The 20062-nt window shown below is 44.6% G+C and overlaps 1 protein-coding gene across 1 annotated transcript in view; it reads left to right on the top strand.

Annotated features, from left to right (window-relative positions):
- Positions 1-20062, top strand: part of LOC121834073 — a 29435-nt gene that overhangs the window by 3023 nt on the left and 6350 nt on the right. Inside the window, exons 2-3 of the mRNA XM_042287818.1 lie at positions 13882-13987; positions 16971-17095. Coding sequence (XP_042143752.1) covers positions 13882-13987; positions 16971-17095 — 231 coding nt within the window. The remainder of the gene's footprint in view (positions 1-13881; positions 13988-16970; positions 17096-20062) is intronic.

The raw sequence follows: 20062 nt of genomic DNA, 5'->3' as shown, positions 1-20062 counted from the left end.
TAGGAAAGTGGTCGGTAGATTCCCTGAAAGTTGTTCATTTGAACGTTCCCTGAAAATTCTGCATCGGTACGGTCGCTCAAAATTTTGCTTTGGCATATTCTCTGGCGATTATGCGCCGGTATGTTTCCTGGAAATTCCGCGTCGATATGTTTTCTGAAAATACAGCGTTATGGCATTCCTTAAAGACACCGGATGACCGCATTCCTTGAAGATTAAGCATCAGTACATTCCCTGAAAATTCGGCGTCAGCATATTCCCTAAAATTACGCACGGAATATTCATTTAACACGGTCCGCACTTGAGAAAACTTGTAATCCTTACGAGCTTCATAATATCGGACTTTTCATGAACCCAAAAAAGCCGATGTGGACAAATTGGGACGCTCGGTCAATGGTGAAACTAGCAAACTACAGTAGACCCTCAATAACGTGACGCTCCCGCCTCGCGTCTGTAGTTCCTATGTGCTGGTGGTGCGAAGCATGGAGCACCAAAACCTGTAACGAAGTAAAGTAAGCTCCCATCGGCTCTGGACTCGGACTTTCCAAGCTTTCGGACCCCAAGCCTAGAAACTAAACAACTAACACCTAAATGCATAAGGGATCCTGCAAAAAAATTGCTGTCAAAGAAAAATAACTACGGTCCTCAAAAACCTTTTCTGCAAAAAATGTGCGAAAACCGGTACTTGTTGCACGCCTTAGGAACCTGTATGGTTTACTATCAGTACTAGGTAGTTAGTGGAGGCGTGCGAACAGTGACATTTCATACTAAATCGAATTCGAAACGGAGAGGGCCAAACGGTGGCCTGAAAGTCTTCCGGACTATTGAATACCCATACTTTATGTGTGCAATGTGCAAAAACTAAATAGGAAAAAATGCATAAATATATAAACTAAGGCCTATGCATTATGGTCGCAGAAATCAGAAATAAGGTTAGTAGTACACAGAGCTGCGAAGCACTGGAGGACCATAAGGAACAAACTGCTTTCCATCGAAGGGGTTAGTTTAGTGGACAGTCTTTATTTGCAGGCTTCGCCGAGGTCAATAGCATGTCCTACCCCTTCCAGAAAGATCTATGCTTTGTCTTCAAATAAACTCAGATTTTGTCCAGCTATTCAGTGCGTCTAACCATTCCAAGCCTCGAATGTCTCGTGAAATATACGGTCGATCGCTGTTCGATTTGAACACGAAACCCAACCATTCGCATGCCTCTACTAGCCTGCCAAAGTGAGAAAAAAATCGTTGCATGCTTCCTTTGAAAGCCGGCGTTGCCGTGCTTGCAACCTGGAAAGTAGCGTCAAGTATGCAAAACTTGAAAAACTGCGATCAAAAAGAAAGAAAAAAGAAATGGAACTCTGGCTGGGAGGCCATCGTTCGTGAATGACTTACGGTCTTTTCCTTTATCCGTCCCCAACATTTAACCTTCCTCACCCGCCCGTTTGAGAGGGTCTCGGGGGTGAATTGGTAGTCTAAGTCCTCTTTCGAGAGCCTCGACAACTTTTCGATGTTCTGCTGGGCCATCGGGGGGCCGGGTCGGAAAAACTGGGATGCTCCAGCGATTGTGGAGGCCTCCTTCCGCCTGTGGGGTTTTGCGGATGGGCTCTTGAACCCGTACTCCGAGCCGCCCTCGTCGTCCAGGGTCTGCACGTGCAAAGTAGCAAACTAATGGCGAATTCGGGTTGTCAATCGCCGGCGAGACCGAGCCGGCAAAACCGGCAACCAGTAACGCGCCGGCGGCACACCATGTGACTTTCAGCACCCGAACACGAAACGTCGACGGTTGCAGTTATCTTCGCCTCTTACCCACGCGACACCACTAGTAAGAGGCTGTCGCCGCCGTAGCTGCCGTCACTCATGTCCCAACGGCTTGGGTTGACTCGAGTAGTGACTGCTGAAGTTACTTCAGGTCAGTTTCGTTGGTTCGTTCATTTTTTTTTCTCACTGTCCTTCTCTCCCATTTCGGAAGTGACGACACCGGATACAGTCTGGCGCCTAGTCGCCCGGCCGTTTGGAGCTCGGGCGGAAAAAGCGCCGCAAAGTTGCTGGTGCTTGCCGAGGAACCACCACCCGCATAATGCGCACCGGCTGAAAACTGACCACGCGAACGCTATCGCCAGTTTTCCGGCAAAATAACTTGCCGACGATTGACCACCCGAATTCGCCATAACATACTTCAAGCTAAAAGGGGACATGGGTCTCTGGAGCCAAGAACACCCTAAACCCGCATTCTTTTGAAAATGGCGATGGCTGTTGTCCTTCTGAGTTTACCAGACTTCTAATTTCGTGGATGAATATTTGGGCTATAAATCAGTTAATAATGTCTATGCGGGCTGAATGTGCTTTAAAGTGGACTCTAAAACATTGTTTTTACAACACACAATTTTTGGACTTGTTGAAAATTTGCAGGAGGGATGTCTCAGCATCCAGAGTAGATAGAAATATAACCTTTCCTGAAATCTGTAGCTAAATGTATGAAGCGTACAATGTTGAGAGCAGATTTTCTAATAAAAGTCTAAAATATTTTCTATTTTATCTTTTGTGTTATTACTTGTTAGCCATGCACTGAGCACTGAACTTCAATGTGTGGTAAAATCACTAATGGTTTATCTTAAAAGTACTTCCAACATTGTATTCTTTACACTTCGTAGTATCTAGCCATCTGTTAAAAAGGACATTTCGTTGAGCAGTTTTTTTCCTATCATTCCTCCAAACAAAGGCAGGCAAGTTTTAATTATCTTGAGGACAATTCTACTGCCTCAGAAAACGACCAGATATCTGAAATCAGCACAAAAAGTTGAACAAGCTTGTGCACTTTCAATGGGTTCGGTCATAGAATAAGAAAAAAAGCTCCAAGACAAGTGTTCCCCCTTAAAGCAGGTAAACAGGGGACAAAAAAATGAAAGCCGTTTACAATTCCCTGTAACGCCAATTAGAGCGCAGCTCTTGAGGAGGAAGATGGAAGCGTACTGAGGGATAGGTGACTCCTTGAGGCAGGGCCGTACCCAGAAAAAAATTTCGGGGGGGGGGGGGTTTTCGGGGACAACGGCGGCCATTTAGAAAATGTCTATTGTCTTATTTTCGCCTATCAATCATGTGCATCGGTGGCATATAATGGAGAGTTATAGCAAACCGGAGAACCGGTCCCGGTTTGGTACCCGGTAGCCGACCGGCGCCAGTGCGCGTGCGCAGAGGTGGAGATTAAAATCGGCTGGCTGCAGTGCACCGACCAGGGCCGTACCCAGAAAAAAATTTTGGGGGGGGGGGGGTCAGAACCCCTTAACCCCCCCCCTGGTTACGACCCTGCCTTGAGGTCACGTGACCTCAAGGGGGCCACGTGACCTTGGGGGGTCACGTGACCTTGGGGGGGTCACGTGACCTCGGGGGGGTCACGTGACCTCGGAGGTCGCGTGACCTCGGGGGGTCGCGTGACCTCGGGGGGTCGCGTGACCTCGGGGGGGGGGGGGGGGTCACGTGACCCCCCTCCGGTTACGCCGACGGCGACGCCGACGCCACTCAGGCTGGAAACGGGCCCCTAAGAGCTGCGCTCTAAAAAGGAGGGGACAAAAAAGTTTGGAGTTCCGCCCCTTTCTAGAGCAAAGCTCTTCAGCGCCCGTTTCCGGGTTGAGCAGCATCGCCGTCAGCGTAACCGCGCATTTCATTATTAGCCCCGAGAGCGAACACAAGCGTCGCTGCGGTCGCCGCGCCCTGATTGGGTGAGGTGTATTGTGACGTCAGGGGAAGGACTCCGCTCCGCGATCTCGCATCGGCTCACTTCCCAGCGCCAGTTTCCTGGTGTGGCGTTGTGTGCCGCAAGCTTTTCGAGGAGCGGAACTTCGTTTACCCAATCTACAAGACGTTGAGTTAGGCCGATATCGACGTGCTTCCGTACATTTTATAAGCCTGCTTGTCCCTTTTACTTTTAAAATTGGGTTACAAATCCCGAAAGCTATCGGCGGAGGCAATTCCGCAGATGAGCCTCCCCGTCCGTCCACGCGACACAAGGCAATTTTGCGAGGGATCGGTGAAGCAGTGGCGCCAGTGTTTGAGACGCTGGAATTCTGTTTCTTGCATGTTCATGATTTAGGACGATATTACATCCTGCTTTCAAGGCATTTGAAGTGGCATTTATATCATGGGCCTTTGGGTGGTCGGCAAATTAGCTCGCGACCCCGACTTTGCGCTGCCACTCTGCATGCGCTGGTTCGCAAATATTTTAAAGGCTCTGTGTCTGAGTAGATTCAGCACTAGTAGCAGAAAATGTGGAACCTGTGAAGGGTAACAGTTTAAATGAGAAAAGCTTTCTAATATTTTAGCTTCAGGACAATTCGATTTAAGTAAAATCTCAATTTTAGGGCTTAAGGGACTAATAACGAGCTAGACACCTTCAATTACGTTTGTTATACTTTACTTGAGGGTTGATATAAACAAGTTTACAGATACCACCCACGTAGTTCTTTGAAATACTATCCGAATCCAGCAAAGGTCAAATGCGAAAAATCTAGGTATATAATAAATATTCCTTGTTTTTTTACTTTGCCCCTGCACTTGGGCTGTCTTGCTTGTGATTCTCTCCCCATGGCCCAGACTGTATTTAGCATGTTGCTCGAGCAGCATGTAGCTTTTCTGCTTCAGCGATCTTTTATTCAGACCATCAGCAGCATTTATTTTGTGAGATGTAAATCTGTAGGGATGCTCCTGCAATGGTGGCCATATTTCTTTATTTTCATATACCAGCTGCGATTTATGCATTGCCTGCCCTGTCAACCATGCTTAAAATGTTGGTTGAAGTTTCGCCTGTAGCTACAGGCCATACCTCAATAAAGGCACATATAAAAATGTACACTTCTTACGAAATACACGCAAAAACAAAATAGAAATGAGCGCGCCGACAGCTAGCGTCGTCACAGCCTCTACAGGGCGAGCGGTGCGAGTCGGGGAAAAATTCTCTCCTCGCCGTGACGTCACCCCGGTTTGCCGTAAGGGGGCGCCACGCGAACTTCTCGGGGCTAATAGGACGTTTCCCAAAATGACGTCACGCGTAATGTCACGAGGGTAAAAATGTTCAGTTAAATGTGGCGGGAAATTTTTCCGCTAAATTTACCGGCAAAGTTTCTCCACTATATTTAGCGGGAAACCTTTAGCCTCGTGACGTCACACGTGACATCATGCGTGACGTCATGTGAAAGGTAGCGGAAAAATGTTTTTGCTAAATTTAGCGGTAAATTTGCCCGCTAAATTTAGTGAGAAAATTTTCGCTAAATTTCTAACTAGATTTAGCGGGAAAGTGTTGGTAAATTTCACTCTAAAATTAGTGTGAATATTTACCCGCTATATTTAGCGGGGAAATTTTTGCTAAATCTAGCGGGAAATTTAGCAAAAAATTCGGATTCCCTCCTTTGTACCCTCCCTAACTTAGCTAAGCGCCAACCTCACATATTCAAACAAGTACGAACTTGACAGTCAACCAAGTACCAACCGGACAGTGAACTAAGTAGCGAACTCATAAACTCAACTGAGTACCATACTTATGGAAGTGCTACCTAACATATTTCGTTAAAAATCAGTCACTAAATGCTAAGTTAGAATTAGGTTTGAGTAATTGACTACATGTGCTCGCAAAAAGGCAACAACAGCAGCAACTTAATTACCCATTTTATGAGCAACTCTTACAACCCTGCTTATTTAGTTCGACAAGAAATTCTGTGAAGAGGCATTCTGCGCGGATCACACTTTCGTCACAGTTGTTTTTGACAAAAATGCCGATGGTGCCCTGACCTCCTGCGGTACAAACATTGTTCTGATGTTTTTGTGAAGCGATGTGCATCTTGACGTCGGTCTTGCCGCCGCGCGAAATGCTCGCATCACAGGAGCAAGTAGTGCACAATCCATACTTGTCATCTTTCCGCGAAGTGACAAAGCACGGAAGCTCAATCCTGTATGATCTCAGAAATACTTGCAAGTACTTATTGGCTTTTGAAAGCGCCATCGATTGTTCCAACTTAACTCGGGGAAACACAAAGAGTAGTTCAGCGCTCCACACTTCACTCGCCGACCTGGCAAAGCCAACTGGATACCGATGTGGTGGCTTAAAGGGCAACTCCGCTTCATTTTTGATATTTAGAAAACTATGTAGCCCTCTTCAGTATCATATAGAAAGACCCCATGTCAAATATTACGATCCGATTCCGTTTATATATTGAAAAAACTGGCCAGCAAACCTTCAAGCGAGCTAAGTCGCCGAAATCTGCCAACTCTAGCGTGCTGCGCGTGGCGCAATCACCAGTGCAGTCAATGCCACGGAGATGGAGCGGCCAACGTTGAGCCACTACGTCAGAGGCATGCATACGCCATTCTCACGTTTTGTTTGTTTTTACTTCTCAGAGCGAAATTGAACGATGACGTCATGAGTTTCTCCTCCCGGTGTTGGCTGACCGGGCGTTCACGTGATCACCGTAACACGGATGCGCCTGGGATGCGCTGCCCTGCGCGCTTATCGGTCTGTTTTTCCGCTCCTTTTCTCCTCTTTCGTCTTCTCCCCTTCCCCCTCGCCCCCGGGCCATCACTGTCCACGCATGCAGAGCGACCTGCCTGCTTCCAATAAAAAAAAAAAAAAGACCTCGCTCGGTTTTTTGCTTCCTCCCGAATGTCACAAGACCACGTGGTTCGACGTGACGTGCCATGACTCTGACGACCCGAGACCAATGTTGCCTGACGCAACCGAAGTTTCGGTTTTGGTATCTGCTGATGTTTAAATTAGGATTACACAAATAATATTCCACATTTCGCGAATCCGAAGACGTAGAGTTGTTTAGTAGTGCTTTGTAAATATGATTCACATGGAAGCCTAAATTTTTTTGGAATTGAGCGGAAATGCCCTTTAACCCTTTGCATCGGGTGATCACAGTTTCAGCAAAACTAAACCTAGCAAAAAAAAGAGCCTAGCGCAGTGCTCTTTTACGATCATATAAGCCGTTTTCCAAAATGCGCTCAAACTTACTCCAGAGTAGAGACTTCCTACCTTGGCGTTTAAAAGTCTACCCTCTTTTTACGCTGCTGCACTAACTGATTTGTCACGTGGTAACTTGCCGGAGTAACCTAAACCTACTCCCGAGTAACTCGGACGATTATAGCAGGAGGGCGTCATAAAAAATTTAAACAATAACTACGGCGACAACTTCTTGGGAGTTTTCAGGTCGCGGAAGGCTCCCGGACAATTCGGGAGAGTTGGCAGGTATGCGTGTCGGCTCCCGAGCTTGTCTCAACCTTGAGGAAAACGCGGGCAATCCCAAAGTGGTAGAGGATAGATGAATTCACCTGGGACTCCTCCTGGTCCGAATCAGAGTCCGCCTCAAACTCCGAGTTGTCCGCGCACCAACAGGGACACGCACGCATGTTCTCACGGATGAGGTCAATGGCCACAGTGACCTGTGGCTCGTGGAAGTATATGGACTGCCCGCTTGAGGAACAGGTTCATATCCTCGTTCGGGATGGAGTAGGTCAGGTTCCGCTTAATGGAGTAGGGGTCTGTGTTCAAGACAAGACAAAGTAAGTCATTTTATGCTCATGGTTTCATGCACACTGACAGCGACATGCCTTCCCAGTGGAGTATCACAAGACAACAAAGAAACACACACACCTAACTTTCCAACATTACACAGGCATACACGCCAAGTTCGGGGAAACCAAATCCGGGAAAACTTCTAAGCCTGGTCAGGGGAAAAAAGGAAATAGATTTTTTTGTTTTAAGAATGAATACATGCGAGCTTGGTTTTAGTATCGCACTTAGGTATTTCTAACTTTTGTTGATATCAAACAGTCCAAACATCCCCTTGAAAATCACATATAGTAGTATAGGAGCTTTGTCTTTTTCAATCCAACTCCCATGGTGGGGTTTATCAAACTTTTCTGCTTCAGTCTGTGGAGAGCCTGCAAAATTTAAAAGAATAGAAGGGTGGTTGTACAACAATATTTCCAAATGTATCCTACAAAACATGACATTCTTTAATTTTGTTTTTATTTTTGTCATAATTATTTTTAATTTTCATTTTTGTCACCTGGTTTGGACAGGAACAAAGGGCATGCAGACAAAGAACCCCCTCCTAAACTGAAAAATAAAATAATCTAAAAAAATAAGAATGTCATGAGCTGTAGCATAGTTCAAAGAGTATAATAAAACAAACGGAACAAAAATGCTCAAAGTGGTAGCCAAGATATCAGCTCCACGAGCTGAGCGGAAAGCAAAAAGTAAAGTTCTGAGGAAACGGTCTCTAAAGTTCTAGGTTCTGCTTCACACCTTAGAAGCCACCTATGGCCAACTATGGCAGCAGTTGAAGAAACGTCCACAGGTTCCTGCCGCATGACAATGCTTGAAGCACAAGCAGCAAATGCCCGTGGCTCAGAGTCCGGTAAAGGCAAACGTGCAACCCTCCTCGTCGCAACCTCCGAGGCTTAGTTGCGGAATTGCACACAACTGTTTTTAACACTTCGCCGAGTCGCGCGAGAGTTGCTTGAACTGCCCGTGCCGCAGAGCACGTGAGCTCAGCCGCTGTCCAGAGTGATGAGCGAAGATTGTGGAATCACGGCTGCCGAAGCGACGTCTACCGCCGTTTCGATGAGACAGGAGCACGTCACTTTGAAGCAAGCAAGCCAGCAGATAACAAGGGACGTGCGTGCGCACTGCAGAGTTCTGATGTCACTTCCGTGATCAAGTTTTCGTGATATTGACCTCCTGACCGGGCGGGCAAAGCTATACATAGAAACCATGGTGTAATATACCGCGTCCTGTCCAGTTCCCCCTTCTTTTTCATTGGTGTTGTTTTGGCGTATTACACCATGATGCAAAAGAAACTAGCCCAACTAGCCATCCTTATACATAGAAAGAGTTTGTCCATTCATTGGAAAGTATTGGAAGCAAATGAGGAGGCGCCATTGGCCGAAAGCGGGCTAGGCGTGTCCCAGGGCGTCTTCACAGATTTAAACGTGGCCAGCCAGAAGCCGCAAATAATACCCTGGCAGTGGTCGCGAGAAACAAAATTAATAAGTGTGTTGAAGTAACCCTTCGCGAATGAAAACATGATGCACGTGGTTATACTATCACGGTCATACAAAATCAATATTTAGGAGAATGGTCGACATGATCTCTACGCCAGGCGTCCGAGCCACGTCCGAGCGGTCAGACTCCGTCCCAGCAAAACAGAGTTCAAGCAGCACATTCGATTCTTACACCTTTTTGGATGATCATAATCGAAGCATCACGTGGACTATATTTTCAGCCATAAGCAGTTACTCCATTTAACTCTTTGGCACTGATTAAAATGTTCCTCGCTACTACCGCTAGGAGATTATTGGCGGCTTCTGGTTGGCGTGTCAAGCCTTCTATCTGCGTCTCGTACACGCCCTGGCTCTGCCCCTCCTATTGACCAAAGTCTCGACGACCAGCGCTACCACAATCGCACAAAGGGAAGGGGCCGGCTCTCCGAAGCGCGGCTGCTCGTGGCTTCGTTTGGCCTATCCTTCGCACGAAACCGGGTGCGAATGAAACGCAAGACGAAGCCACATTCTTCTCGCGGCAAGTGCACGGTTTGAGTGCTGTGGAAGTCACGCTAACGTCGATTGTCCGGTAGATCAACGCCTTATCGCGGCGTGAAACAGCAGGTCAGCGAGGCTAGCCTGTGCCTTCTGCCACATGCGAGTAGACCCACTGACCTGGTGTTTCACGCCGCGATAAAGCGCTGATCCACGGGACAATCGACGTTCGCGCGATATTGTTGGAAAATCTAGAGGCTGTACCACAAAACAACTGACGCAGACTTTAAAACCTATGGTAAGGGAGCACTATAGTGGAAGTCGCCCTTGTGCAAGATGAACGAAATACAGCGGCTAGTTATGGCATACAGCACACGCTGTCAGGATGTCACGACAAAGAATTTCGGCCCAATGGCTGGGGGAGCCAGTTTTTCGGTGCAGCAACAAAAGCAAACCGAGCGCGGGTGGGCCTACCTTGTGATGGGAAAGTGTCGCCCTTCGGCCCGTCTTGTCTCGGAGTCGGGGTGTGTCGTAAAGCTGGTGTCTACGACATGGAACTAGAAGGCCTATGAACTGTGCGAGTAGAACGTCGCACGACTACGCAGGAACAATACAAAATAACTGCGACCGCGAAGTGCGAAGCATGGTGCGAAGCGTCTATTACCGCGGGCACGGCGAAAGACAGCTACGACACTGGATTGGATTGCAAGCCGCAAGTCTGATGTTTCACAACAAACCGTTGCTAGGGATGTTGCTAAGGGCGAATACACCATCGTTCAAAAATTCGACGTAGAATATAAACGTCTAAAAAAAATACGCTACTTTTATAAAATTCTAGCATGCAGCACTCCGCATTTTGCACCCATGGAACTAGTTAGCCAGGGAGGATTGTGGCACGGTTTCGGTTTCGATCGACACGTTGACAAGAGATCATACGCAGAGCAGGCCGTCTACATCAGCATGACTCTTGTGACCTGGCAGCGGGTCAGGTGCCCCAACCGAGGGGCTGGCTGGCATCCTGACAGGAGCTGCGAGAGTTTCACAGAACAGCGTTCCTGCAATTATTAAAATAAACAAATGTTACGTGCGTGCTTGACCCAACATATGAGAAACCTAGGAGAGCTGTGAGTATTCAAATATCTATCCCCTAATGCCATGCACAAATGTCTTGCATGAACCATGTGCAAAACTTTCATTTTGTTTCTTGGGTTCTTAATGGTTGAAATGAAAATGCAAATTGTGATCCGAGCTACTACGTCTAAACCATGGTTCAATAATCCACTTCATCGTTTATCTCATAAAAAGAAAAGATGTTTCAGGAGCGCTAAAAAAGGAAATACTTGGCCTAAGCATGGCACTTGCTCTTCCAAATAAAAAACTATGTTAAAAGTGTGTTAGCACACATTCTTTCTGATAACTCTAAGCACAAATTCTTTCTGCAAACTCTACCTAATATGTTAATAAATAACCCTCGCAAATTTTAGAGATCTGTACTCTGAAATTAATCTAGTGAATAGCTCTTGTAATAACATATTGAATAGTGAATGTGTGAATATTTAAGTAGTGCGTTTTCTGATGCTTTCACTATTTCTACACCCATTACTGGAATTCCTCCTGTTATAAAGAATGATTTTCCAATGGATTCAATTGTTCTAAACATTCAGAGTGTTTTCAGCGGTATAGAAACCCTCAAAATATCTCCATCGTGTGGCATAGAGGAAATCATTACGAAGGTTCTCACTAACACTAAATGTTTATCCGGTCTTTACCTCAAAGATATTTGAGCAGTCCGTGGACACAGGGGTGTTACCCTCTGACCGGAAAATTGGTAAGGTCATTCCGATCCAGAAATCCGGCAGTCGGACATCTCTACTAAAATATCGGCCAATATCACTCACCTGCCTCTACAAGATCCTCGAGCATGTCATTTACAGGCACCTAATTAACTTCCTGGATTCCTGCAATTTCTTCACCAATGTGCAGCATGGCCTCTGGAAACGCCTTTCTATTGGGACCCAACTACTTATTCTAACTAACGATTTGTTTAAAAATCTTGACACCAGCTTTCCTACTGACGCTGTTTTGCTTAATTTCGCCAAAGTTTTAGCTAAAGTCCCGGACAATCGCCTTCTTTTTAAACTTTCTTCACTAAAACTAGATCCTCATGTTCCTAAGTGGATTGAGCCATTCCTTATTCATCGCTCTCATTTCGTTTTCACTAACAGCACATCCTCCTCTTTCTCTCCCGTTTCTTCCGGTGTTCCACAGGAAATTGTACTTGGGCCTTTGCTCTTTTTAATCTACATTAATGATCTCCCTCTTCACATCTCGTCTTCTGTCCATCTTTTCACTGATGACCTGTGCTGTTTATAGACTAATAAAAACCCCATATGACCATATTTCACTCCAGAATGGCATTTAAGGGGAGACACTGCTCTTTGAAGCAAAATTTTACTAAGAAAACACATTTTAAAAAATGTGTTTTTTGAAGTTTGGCAAGCACTTACTTATCATCTTGTCCTGAAGGATTTTTGTTAAATAAGTCTCTCTTATCTTGAAGTATTGTCTTGGAAACAAAGTAAAATGGGTCTGTGGATTTTTTAAAAATATTATTTCTGAGTGAACTATTTACACCCTCTACTATTTTACGGAACCATATCTCCACTTGCGCATATCTCATTTGCATATCTTTCGCTGCTAGCTGTATGTGTGACGTATGCAATACGGGGTACAAATATATTAAGTAGGCTGTCAGGCTTTTTGTAGGTGCCTTTTAGGCATCCGGCAAAAAATAATTTTGAAACTGGATAGTTCAAAAGTGTCATACGTAGTTTATAAATCATCCTAGAGCTTTCATTTATATCTTATTGGATTGCACATACCTCTCAGTTCACTGATCTATGTTTATTTTCTTAGCTCAGTATTTTAATTTGCCTTAATCCTTCCCGTAATCTTTGCAAATTAAATTTTTAATATTAATAAATCTAATTAGGTTACGTGAAAACGAAGTACGTATTTGTAGTCAGATTGTAATGCCAAAAATAAGCCATGTAAATTTCATTTTAATTGAATCACAAGTTATATAAAAAAGCTCTTGAAGCAGTGTGTCACATATGGCAGATGTGTCTCAACATTAGCAAATGCACACACCTTTGCTTTACACATTTTTGCTTCCAGCCCTTAAGCTCGTTAACACTCAATGGCACTACCATTCAGACTGCTACACAGTAAAACTATCTTGGCGTTCGTTTAACCACTAATGTATCCAGGAATGCTCATGTCAACGAGACAATATCCTCCTCAAACCGCTCACTGGGTTATATTTGTTGCAATTTCAAGTCTGCCTTTTCTATCCTGAAACGTTTCCTTTACGCGACGCTTGTTCGCCCTAAACTAGAGTATGCTTCAGCTATCTGGCACCCACATCAGTCTTTTTTTAACTAACGCAAATCGAATCTGTCCAGAATCGTGCTGCTCGATTTATTTTTTCTAATTAGTCTCGCTTTTCTTGTGTCACTGCAATGAAATGTCAATTAGCTCTTCCTGATCTTTCCGTTCGTCGCAGAATTTCCCGTCTTTGCCTTTTCCATAAAATGTACTATTCGGAACCATTACGACAGTCTCTCCTCAGCCAGCCCAGCTATATCTCTGCAAGACTCGATCATTCGTGCAAGATTGCCCTTCCCAAGACCATTTCAACATTCCCTCTACCAGAAGCTATTGTAGACTGGAATGACCTTCCAGATGATATTGTCACCATCACCGATAACGCTAAAATCAGAACTGTACTAACCATGCACTCCCCTCTGTAATTAATGCCTTTCGGGGCCCTGAGGGTAATTCTAAGTAACTAAAGAAACAAATAAATAATATTCCGCCACCAGCGTGTGTTTGTGTAATTATAGGGAACTGGCCTCGTTACTGAAGGACTTGTCACGCGGCAATTCTGCCGTCAGTGTAACTAAAATGCATCATTCGCAAGCGCAGGCAAGGATGCCACCAAGGCGGCTCCAAAATGGAAAAAGAACCGAGTAAGGGTGGATTTACTCGCCCCACATACGCCTTTGATCAGACTTCTCGACTTCTTTCGTTAACACAGCCATTCTCTTTTCTTCTGCGCTTTAGGAGTGCCTAAAATGCCAGTAACTCATTGTCTACGAGTAATCTAATAAGGTGAATGGTGAAAACTGCTCAGCAACATGACTGCACAGAGCTTACCAAGGTGAAAAGTTGTTTGGCAAAAGTTTCCTATAGTATTGCTTGCAACGCGTCTGAAAACCTCTGGCGTGTTTTTAACTTTACTAATGTGTTGTGTAACAGTTTGTATTTTGTGCATAATGCCCTCCCCTTTCCCTGCAGGCTGTAGAGGGACAAGCAGCAGCAAGTGTGCACCAGTCGTCCGCACTGACTTCGCTAGTGCTCCAGCTCGTCGATGTGCAGAATCTCCATCCGTCAGCCGAATAAAGTGGGTCTCTATGCTCCATTTCATTTTTGGCACGGGTTACACCACCGTTACTTGAACATCTCAGTTGAAAAACTGCCATAGGTGTCCGCTTTGCAGAATTGTTAGGAGCGAGACGGAGTCGCAGTCCCGCTGTTCTTGCTGCAGCGGCCATTTTGTAAACTGTGGCTAGACCAAACAATGTCTGTGCCTCGATGGGCTTCTCAAGCGTGGCGCTGCTCCCCATTGTAGCTCGCTGTGGCTCGCGTGTGGTGTCCGCGTTTGAAGACCAACTTTCCTTAACTGGTATGTTGTAGTAATCTTAGATTATGCCACAAGAGAACTTGACATGCATAAAGAAGGAATTTTTATCAATGTACACTGCTTTGTAACATCTTCCAACTATTCATATTTGTTTATTCAAAGTGTTCAATAATGGCCGAAGTGTCTCACTTGGTGCACTTGTTAGTAACAGGAATACAAAGGATTTCCAGCAAGAAAGACTAAGGAAGTTCGAGCACTTCTTAAAGGACACATGCAAAGGACAAATAAAGTTTTTTTAAACAGCCTGGTTGGGAAAAGGAAGTCATAAAACTAATTTACAACGAAAAATAAAAATTTTAAGAGCTTTATTCACGGCGCTATACGAATTTGTAGTTGGCGCCGGCGGGCGCTGTGGAAAAGTGGCTGCTAGTTGTCACGTGACTGGCCGCTATTTGTCACGTGGTGCTTCCGCTCTATCGGAAGCTTCCTATGGTCTCTGAAAGTTAGTTATTCATCTTTATTTCAAGTGCAACAAAACACAAAGATTAATAGGTAACTTTTCGAACCCAAAGAAAGCTCCTGAAAAAGCGGAAGCAGACGGGATAGACCTGTGTGCCGGTCAGATGACGGCGGCAGCGCTGCGGAGTAGACGAACTTGTGCGGCGGTGGCGGTGTGGAGAAGTGAGTTGACGGCGGTGCACCACGCTCAGCGTACAGTGGCGGCGTGACTTTGAGTCGACTTTGAGACGGCGCACAGGTCTACCACATGACTTGCGGCGGCTCCCACGGGCGCAACTACAAATTCATTTTGTGCCGTAAATATAGCTCTAAAATGTTTTTTTTCTTCGTTCTAATTTTATTTTATAACATTCTTTTTCCACCTGGTCTGTTTACAAAAAAATGTTTTTTTACTTTGCATGTGTCCTCAAACCCCCCCCCCCCCCCATCCCCCCCTAAAAAGAAAATGCAATACTTTCAGTGCTTAAATTAACTATGTAATGTTGAGAGCCCTTATTGATTCGATAGAACCCTGGGGTGAAAATGTCTGTCAACTGATTCCAGATGTTTGGAATAGTTACCAACTTGACCTACCGGTGACAGGAAGTTACTATGCGCTGATAAACATTTCAGCTGGGTACGTGTTAGCAAATGCATGAATGCATATTCAGTGGTGGAACTGCCGCTCCATTTGCACCAAACTGTGCCAGAACAAATAACCTGCTACATGCTGTTTCAAAGGTTGTTCTTGAAAGCGAGACTGAAAGTGTCTGGCAGGTGGCATTCTTTGCGTTGCCAAGAATGCCATGTGCCAGTACTATGTGCAAAGAGTAGGGCTGAGCGAATATTTTAATTATTGTGGTGGGTTAACTCCTTGAGTGCACTTCTCCTCAAGAATTGATGCACTGCGGAGAAGCAATACCTGCGGAGCTGACACCACGATCTTCCGGCTCGCTTTGCCGCAGCTCAGCCGCACACGGAGGCGAAAAACACACGTTAAAAGTGGTATAACGCATGCGTGCGCCTGGTGTAATAAAAAGAAAAAAGTTGTGATTGTTGATATTTACATCACAGTAAAATCTTCAAAATTTAACTGTGGTTGTTATGCAAGTGTATATGTTAGGCAGCAATGTTTTAGCAACCTGTGTCCATTATTTATGCTTGTTTTGTTTTAATTCAGGTATGAAGAACATATATTTGTATACGGCAAGAATATTTACAAATCCCCTCAATTAGGTGTGGCTGGGCTCTCTTATAGGTTTCATTTTAATTCAAATCTGTCATTTACTTGCCACCCCAATGTAGGTATTGGACTGCCTGAGGCCACAGTCTATAAATATAGCTAGATTAAATTTAACAGAGCTCATAAGCGGGCAATTAGAAGCTTGGGAACAAGCTTTGTGAGTACAGCTGAATTTTTGTTTAGCGTGGTGTACTAGTAGTGAAAAGCGTGGAGAAAGACGCAGCAACTATTCAATATTCAATTAAAGAATATTCGGCCAAAACCTCTATTTAATTCGAATTCGCTTTGAACCTAACACCCATTATTTGCACGTGCCTAACGAAGAGTTGTTGTTTTTTGAGCAAACGGTGCTCACATCGATCGCAATGAATAGGTAGCGCTACTCATTGTTATCAGTTAAAGTAACTATGTGCTTTGCTTAGCTGCTCTATGGACAGTAGTAGATTGAATACGAGCGAGGGCAGCGTGACATTCAACACAAAAGTGTCCGTTTGTTGTCGAACTTGTGGCAATTACCTCACCGTGATACAAACCCTACAAAGTAGCCAAACATATTTTTTGCGTCAAACACAAACCGAAGACGACATCGGTACTCCTAACAGGTTAATTGAGACATCTGGAGAGTTACTGGTGTATGATTGTTCAATAAATAAATAAATATCTGTAGTGGCCAGGTCCCTGTAGGTATGGTGCCTTAAATAGTTTTCCAACACCAACAACTACAGTTTTTCCCGCAGGCTACCTCCTAAAGAGATTGCATAAAACTTTTTGAGGTGAAAGCTCCACATTGTTTGCTCTAAAAGTGGGAGTCAGCTCCAAAATGTGTTGTTCCCTGCTACAAGAGCTGCTCCAAATCACCTCTTGTCAGTTCCACCACTGCATATTCAAAAACAGTATGATGACAATGAAAATAGGCTTAGGAGGTCTAATCTGTTATTGTTTGTGTTGTGTCGGTGAGGAAAAAATGTTCTTGTCACGTAGTCACATATTGTTTATTAACAGGTTAGGTTACATGTTGAGACCTCATGGCAGTTGCATGGAACAAGAAGAAAAGGAATGGCGCGGCGTGCGCGGGAAGTCCATCGGAAGACGCTGGCCCCCTGGTGGCGAAATACTCATATGCAGCAGTTTGGCTTTTCGGATACTTGCACTGAAGCATAGGGGCAATCAGAAGAAGAAGTTGTCGAGTTCTGTGCGCATATGTTAGGTGTACAGCTGGGCCCCTCTAATCTGGAGAAATCGCACCAGCTAGGGAAATTCCAGCCCGAGAAAACTAGGCCGATCATCGTTAAGTTTGCCCATTTATAAGACGGAGAAAGCATTTTGGCCTCCGGTTTCAAATTGAAAGACGCCCCTTATTCCCTATGCAAGGATATTTCTGCGTCTGTACGACTTGCCCGCAGCAAACCTTTTGAGTACAGAAAAAGTATGAACGTACAATTTAAGGTTCATTTCAACAAATGTTGGCTACAAATGTTTCGTCATTGACCTCGTGTCTCAGACTGTAGTTGACGTGTCATGGCTACATGCTTGTAATAAAAATAAACTGTTACCTCCATGCCCTCAAGCTACTGCTGTGTGCGATAAAAATCAAAGTATTTCTGTCCTCTTCACTAATATTCGCAGCTTCATGCCAAAACATAAGGAGTTTTAGAGCATATTAGAGGACAGTTTGTTAGTCATAGTCATCCTAACAGAAACTTGGTTGAAACCGCATCTTGAAGATGAGGACCTTTTTCCGAGAATTCATGTTGTAATGTTTTTCGGAATGGGTGGTGGTGTGCTCATTGCACACCACCACCCCTGTCTCTTTTTTTTTATATATTCTATATTTTCTCTTCTATATCTTCTTTTGATATCTGTTTAGCAAATCATGACTTAGAATTTACTTGCATATGTGCTTGTACGCCACCGAATAAGGTTATAATAGGCGTGTGTTATAGGCCACAAAAAGGTACATTAACATTCCATACTGATCTTTCCTAGCTGATATATAAGGTTGTTTTCCTAGGGCTGATATGCAATTATTTGGCACTTTCAATTTTTTTCTAATGAACTGGCAGAATCTATCAACCGAAGGCTCAACCCTTTCTGCACTGTTTCTAGACATATGTCTTATATTTAACCTCACGCAGCTAGTTGATCGACCGACTCATTTGAGAAACATCCTTGAACTAATACTACAGGGGTGGAACGGCTGCGCCATTTGTGCCATTTTGCGCCAGACGCATTTGTCTGTGCCATTCTGCACCATGTTGCGGAAACTGTGCCACAGCCAATACCTTGCGCCATTATGCACCAAATCACAACGTGCGCCAATTTTTTTAAATTTTATCTTGGTTTCGTTTTTTATCGACTTGATTGGCAGCAAGGAGCGCATTTAGCTTAATCGGCCTTGCAATCTTTTGTTCTTTTTATTCTCCATGTGTATTCCGAGTCGGAAGCGCGCAAAAAAAAACTTGGGGGTCAAATTCCAAGTGCTACACCACCTGCGACTGGATTGTTATTCTTCAACCATAAGCCGTTAAGCAAGTCGGCCGAGGTGAGGTTGAGTCGTTAAGCGTCGCATTGCCTGGAGCTCTGCGGCCCGGGATCCGGACGTCGGCCAGTTGAAAACAAACGAGCAAAAGATTTGTTTTAGTACTTCATCGTTAGAAGTTGGAACCGCATTCCCGCATGACAAATTGTGATTTGATAGAACTGAAACGGGGTCCGATCCGAAACCTTGCCGGCCAGCAGCTTTCACGTGATCGGTAGATCTCTTCGGCGTACTTTAACCTTGCACCTGCTTGTCGCTTCGAATACGATAACTTCGTTAATTGTAGTCTGCTGCTTCGATATTCAGTTGCACAATAGGATAAACTCGAAACTTGGTGCCCTGTTCCTCCGCGCAACTCCGCGTCCGTTGCTTACGCACGTCACGTGGTTCGCACACATAAGTACTATGTCGAGCATGTGTGGGTTGTGTGATAAGCAGAGCTGGTTTGCATTTTGAGCAGCTGAAAGCCACTAAGAAAATAATCAGGCTTGTAACCGTCACTGAAAAAAGTAACCAATGACAGTTACAACCACTTTGCTGTAAAAAGTACCCGACTACAATTACAATTACAGCTTCAACCAAGTAATCGAAAAATTACTCTAAAGTAAGGAATTACTTCCCACGTTACTTTTCATTCAAACTTTTTTTATGATAGCATAATCCGTGGAATCCCGCGCTCAGTTGTTAAAAAAAAAAGAAGAAAGCCTCGACTGTTTTTGCTTAAAGCTGAGTGAGTGATGGCACACACCTAATCCCTCACAAGAGGCTGGATAAAGTAATTTTTCATACCGATAAGTAGTCTCCGGTGTAAGAAAAAAGAATGTACCCAGGAAAAAGAAGCATAGTGAAGTGGCCTACTAATCCTCACAGCCTCGTGCTTAATAATTTCGAAAAAAAAAGAAAAAGACCGTTGTTCGGAGCTGAATGACTCCAGCTCCCTCCCCCCCCCCCCTCCCCCCCCCCTAAAAAAAAAAAAGAAATGAGGAAGATTGTAATGGGGGGTAATTTTGTAATCGAGTACAGCAAAAAATTAATTAAATTAAAAAGATCATTACCCCTTAAATTAAAGGAAGTAATTGAAGCGTCACAAAATTAAAGTAAAAATAGTCAATTACAAGTAATCTTGTAACGCGTTACGTACAAGTCTGGAAAGTATAGAGGACGTTATCTTCAGAAACATAGGGTACTTGCATTTTGGCTTTCATTAAGGCTCACAAAGTTTCAAGTTTTCACATCTGTTACACTGTTATCCCATCTACCTAGGTCCCTAGCCACTCATGTTCATCTGTGCTGCTAAGCGCGATTGAAATTGCTCCCGTGCGTGTCTAAGACGCAAGCTGATCTGAGCTGCTTCTAGCCTGCTCCAGAATGTAGTTCTAGCTGCTCCCAACCTGCTCCGAAACAGCTTTTTCAGCTGCTCCCGTGGCTGTTCCCAAGTACATTTCGTGAGTTCCACCCCTGTACTAACTACGTCACCGGATCTTGTCAAGTCCATTCAGTACTGCGACGGGCTCGGTGATTATAGGTTACAACATGTCGAGTTGTCACTCTCCAT

This window comes from Ixodes scapularis, unplaced genomic scaffold, assembly GCF_016920785.2.
Source record: "Ixodes scapularis isolate PalLabHiFi unplaced genomic scaffold, ASM1692078v2 ptg000460l_1___fragment_2___debris__unscaffolded, whole genome shotgun sequence".
NCBI lineage: Eukaryota > Metazoa > Arthropoda > Arachnida > Ixodida > Ixodidae > Ixodes > Ixodes scapularis.
The sequence above is the reverse complement of the archived record's forward strand: the minus strand, read 5'-3'. Positions and strand labels throughout refer to the sequence as shown.